The sequence below is a fragment of the Eleutherodactylus coqui genome, chromosome 1, assembly GCF_035609145.1.
Source record: "Eleutherodactylus coqui strain aEleCoq1 chromosome 1, aEleCoq1.hap1, whole genome shotgun sequence".
Taxonomy (NCBI): domain Eukaryota; kingdom Metazoa; phylum Chordata; class Amphibia; order Anura; family Eleutherodactylidae; genus Eleutherodactylus; species Eleutherodactylus coqui.
Genome location: NC_089837.1, coordinates 105959977 through 105965498, shown reverse-complemented (window position 1 = coordinate 105965498; position 5522 = coordinate 105959977). Strand labels below are relative to the sequence as shown.

The 5522-nt window shown below is 41.0% G+C and overlaps 1 protein-coding gene across 1 annotated transcript; it reads left to right on the top strand.

Moving 5' to 3' along the window:
- Positions 1–244: 244 nt before the first annotated feature.
- Positions 245–4475, top strand: KCNE4 (potassium voltage-gated channel subfamily E regulatory subunit 4). Its single transcript, XM_066598796.1, has 2 exons — positions 245–331; positions 2850–4475. The coding sequence occupies exon 2, from the start codon at positions 2880–2882 to the stop codon at positions 3372–3374; it is 495 nt and encodes a 164-aa protein (XP_066454893.1). The 5' UTR covers positions 245–331; positions 2850–2879; the 3' UTR covers positions 3375–4475.
- Positions 4476–5522: the final 1047 nt, after the last annotated feature.

Below are 5522 nucleotides of genomic sequence, written 5' to 3'. Positions count from 1 at the left end.
ATAACCATGTACAGTAAATTCTTTTTGGCTTCATTTACTTTGCTAATTTCAATCAGACCTAGAAGTCTCAAGTTCTACTTTTCCTCTGTCTTCTGCTCTCCCCCTTGTGGCTGTCACAAGTTCAGTGGGATGTTCTGCGTGTCTTCAAGCACAAGCCTGCACCCTCCCTCCTCTACACCGTGTCACGCAGACGTCCACAGCTGCCTATATATGACCCTGCTGCTCAAGCAGATGCCAGAACATCACTTGGGAACTGCTTGCAGCTTTCAAGAGACACAGAGAACAAGACCTGCAGATCTCACTGAGTTTGCTTTCCAAGTGCTTCTCACACGTAAGTCCACTTAATAGAATATCCCATACAGTTTATCTCTGTGCATACTTAATATCATGTATAGCTTGATTAGACTACTTCCTGTAAATGTTTTAATAATTCATTTTGAGGTACAATATAGTCTAGTAGGCCATGATGTGTAATATACAGTGAAGTCTTTAGGAGACGACCACCAAGAAATTGCAGTGAAAAATGGTCTTCTGGGAGGTGATCCTCCCAAATAATAAGCCAATATAAGTACAATACTGTGTAAAAGTATTAGACAGTTGTGGAAATAAATTGCTGCAAAGTAAGAATGTTTTAAAAAAAAAGTTAATCGTTTTTTGTCACTTAGCAAAATGCAAAATGAATGAACAAAAGAGAAATCTAAATCAAACCAATATTTGGTGTGACGGACCTTTGCCTTCAAAACAGCATCAATCCGTCTAGGTACACTTGTACATGGTATTTTAAAGGAACCCAGCAGAAAGATTGTTGCAAACATCTTGGAGAACTAACTAGAGATCTTCTGTGGAAGTAGCTTGCTCAAATCCTTCTGTCTTTTCATTTAAACCCAGACAGACTTCATGATGTTGAGATCAGGGCTCTGTGGGGCCATACCATCACTTCCAGGACTTCTTGTTCTTCTTTATGCTGAGTATAGTTGTTAATGACATTGGCTAGATGTTTGGGGTTGTTGTCCTGTTGCAGAATGAATTTGGAACCAATGAGATTGTTTTATTTTTGAGAAAAAATTCTTACTTTGCAGCATTTTCTCCACAACTTCTGAAAACCTTTATACAGTCATGTAGAAGATCTGTAAATCTGTCACCAAAAATTCTGGTGTAGATGTGGGGTGGTCTTTTGGAGAGTTCACATTGTATGTGACACCACCCTGTAAACGAAGCCACAATTATCTATTTCACCAACCTTTATGGACATAGCACCACTACATCTTATAGTGTTTTATTCAGATAACTGTGTGACAATTGAACTGCTTCCTAACCGCACTCACCACTTCCTTTGGAGGAAAATTCCAGAAACATCTATGAGAACAACTTATTCTACATAGAATAGGGATGAACATGACACGAAGTATTCTAACAAGTGTACAACCTAAATGTGAGCACTCATTTCGGACTTGGTTATCTGTGCATTCAGTCATGTGGCATTTAACCAGATTTGTGTGTTATTATATATTGGGACAATGTCACATAAAATATAAAAAAGCTAAGGATGGTTCTTAGAGGGCTCTTATTCCCAATATGGTAATATCGGAAGTGTACTCATCAGAGTCCAGCCATAAAGTGGGTGCTACTTATAATCTAAGAACAATGAAAAGCTTTAGAAGTGCTCGGATCATTTCTATCACCTCTGCAACGTTGTAGTTTTTTGTACTTGAGAGCACTTGCCACGAAACTAATAATATTATCATCTGTATATGTTGGGCTCTGAGCAGCCTTTTATGTAATATTTCAATCAATACCTTAGTCTCCTACATGGGCAACATACGCCAAGTTACAGACATCAATGGCATCAATGACATTGCCCATAAGTACTGTTGAGTGAACCAAACAGTAGAACCCTGTTTCCGGTCAAGCTTTGCTAAAAGTTTTGATTGGCACAGAGGGTTCTACTGGTTCGGTTCACTCAACACTAGTCCAGAACACTGATGTATAAGACTGTCTAAGAACCATGAAAGCTCTGTATAACACTTTGAGAACCCTAGGGCTCATGTCCACCACCGTGTTTTCACTGCATATTATGCATACGTTGCACGGCCACGTGATACGCGATGAATGGAGTCAATAAGAGTCAATGGACTTTCATTGATCCATGCACATGTATGTGTAGACACTGCGTACATGCAGCATATACATTGCCTATAGGCAGCATCTTCATATACATTCCTGCTCTGAAACAGAGTGGGAAATTGAAAAAAAAAAAAAAAAAAACACTACGCATTTCCATGAGTGTTTGATATGTGGCCATGCGAAGTGCACTTGCAGCCATACGAGGCCTCTGCCAGCTCTCTGCCGGCAGAGACTATGTTTACAAAATCCGTACAATGCAGTGGGGAGACCCGAAGTGTTTTACACATAGGCCTGTGGAAAGAAGCCTTTATACAGGGCTTTAATGGCTCTTACACAGTATTATACACCAGTTTTAGGGGTTTTAGTGAACTTTCGGTTCAGTTCAAACTAATTTAGACTGCACCAAACTTTTTGCAAAAGTTCAGAAAACCGGTCGAACTGAACTTTTCGCTCATCACTGCCCATAAGGGTTGTCTCTTAGCAAACCTTAAACTCCATAACAGTTCAGATTGCTATGCCATAGAGGGTCTGTAGTAAACCTATTTATTCTTTCAGCATCTAAGATAAGACAAAAGTAGTTTTCAGGAGAAGGTAACTTTTCAGTTCATCTTATGACTTGAGTGGAAAATCTTTAATATGTACAGGTGTACTTCAGAACTTTTACAATAGTTGTGTGTTGTTTCTGTATTATGGGAATGTTAATAAGATTTTTTATCCATACGCAGATCTAGCTGGTAGACTGAAGTTCTGCTTCAATGTTGAGGATGGAAGAAATGCCTAATGCAACCATGCCGAGCCAAGACATCAGCTCGTATCAGGAAACACCAAGCCAAGTAAACAATGGGAAGGATAACAATGAGGAGTATTTTTATATCCTGATCGTCTTGTGCTTCTATGGAGTATTTCTGATGGGCATCATGCTGGTCTACATGCGATCCAAAAAGAGAGAGAAAGAATCCAAACTACTTCTACTCTACCAAGATGAGGAGAAGCTGTGGACGGAGATCAGAAAGAGTACATCTTCTCTTTCTGTGTCCAAGCCTCCACAGCAGAGCTCTATGTTCACCATCCTTCAGGACAGTTTTGGGCCGAGCCGTTTCTGCACCGACTACAATGTAGTAGACAGCAGCCTGAGCTCCGAATCTTCCTCCTCGGAGGTGCACTTTACCATCCAAGAAGAAGCTACAGAGGGGCTTGTTCAAGAAAGGGCAGATGAAGGAAAATCTGAGGACGCAGCACAAATTTCCTAGCGATGAACTAAAGAGACAATATAAGCTCAGGAATTTATAGGATCTCAGTTTTTGAGACTATAGTCTTGTGTTTAGGGTCCTGTTGCCTAACAAGCTCCTTTTAGAGAAAGGAAGTATAAATGTTATAGGTGGGGCACATCAAGATGGCCTGTTGTGTATAGAGGGATAGCATTGTCTTCCTTTCAGATGCAGTGAACTAAAAGGTATCATAGGCTTTAGCATTGACATTGACCCTAGAAGCAAAGGAAGAGCTGGTCCTGTACTATAACAGTCTATAGCATTGAGTGATACAAGCGGAGTATGATAATAAAGCAAGACCAGTTATCAAGTCATTCATTGTTAGAAACGTTACTACATAGAAGTTAGAGATAGTATTAGTCTTTATGCTGGTACTCTATATGTTGTTGGAATATGGCTACAGGAGAACAGAAATTGCTATAGATTGTCGATTAGATGTCAGGGTATTGTGCAGACATATTGTCTGCTGGAAACAGGGTTTTATATTTACTAGTGCTATATAAACCAAATTCACTTCCGTTGTTAAATATCTCACGACACAAAATATATCCTGATGTATAGCACTTTTCATTCATCGTTAATATATCTGCTAGGATCTTATTATTTCTGTAAAAATGAACTTTTTTCTGTTAGCTAAGGGTTTTGGTCTTGCGTATAAAGGGTAAGGGGCAGTTAGGAGCCCCCATTCCATAACACAACAAGTACTACTAATGCTGCCTTCACATCTGTCGAAGGTTCCATCGCAGCTGTCGGAAACCAAACGGACCCCATTATAGTTAATGGCGTCTGTTCAGCGCTGTTTAGTTCTGTCATAAGACGGACTCATTCGGCCAGGGGATTCACCTGTCCTGCTCACCGAATGGAGCAGGAAAATGGAATCTCCCCTCCATCACAGCTGTGAAGACAGCCTGTAAAAAGGGGTTTTCTAAAGTAGACACTCTTTTTCATAAGAAGGGTTCACGTCTAGAGATGAGCGAGCATACTCGATAAGGGAAACTACTCGAGCGAGTAGTGCCTAATTCGAGTACCTGCCTGCTCGTCTCTAAAGATTCGGGTGCCGGCGCGGGTGACAAGTGAGTTGCGGCGGTGAGCAGGGGGAAGCGGGGGGGGGGGGGGGGGAGAGGGAGAGAGAGATCTCCCCTCCGTTCCTCCCCGCTCTCCCCCGCGGCTCCACGCACCCTGCCGGCACCCGAATCTTTAGAGACGAGCGGGCAGGTACTTGAATAAGGCACTACGCGCTCAAGTAGTTTGCCTTATCGAGTATGCTCGCTCATCTCTATTCACGTCATTTCAGACTCAGTACTGTACCATTTAGTAACTATACTTGAACTATGTAGATTTTCATTCACTTATTTTACACACTTTATCTGCAATCCCTAGGACATTGACCTGACCAAAATATGCCAAAAATACCAGGAGAAAGATCCCCCAGGAAACTAAAAAATTCCTAATCTCAATTCTGTCACTCAATGGCCGTTGTGGCTAAATCTGATCCTCAGGATGTAGTTAAGAGGTGGGCAGGGCTGGTGCTGTTTCTGGAAATAAAGCAGGTTAGTTTTCCTAATCTTGGACAACTTTAAAAGTTGTACTACTAATAATTCCTTTGCATAAGTTAGTACGTGTAAAATTAAGACTTGTGATCTAGAAGAACCACATTGTATGACTACATACAGACATTTTGCTGTGATGTGTCAAGTATTTAACATTTCTATTATCATGTACGTTGCAGAGCAAGCTCCTCTCCTTACTGTTCCCTTTGTGGTTGCATCATGTTACTCTTGGGGATAATGAATTGTAAACCATCCTTGATGTTCTTGGTGCTACATAGATTAAAGATGATGATTGTAATAAAATGTTTGTGTTTGGGTTTTTCATTTTCTGATTTTTCCATGAGCAGCAGCAGCCAGGGCCACATCATGGGCGCTTCTACCTTGTATTGACAAGTTACAAACAGTAACACAATCACAATGTTGGTCCTTACATAGTAACATAGTATGTTACGTGGAAAAAGACATATGTGCATCCAGTTCAGCCTATTAACCCCCCCCTTCCCTTGCCCAATGTTGATCCAGAGGAAGGCAAAACAAACAAGATAATGAGGTAGAAGGCATCTGGGAACCTCTTAAAGAC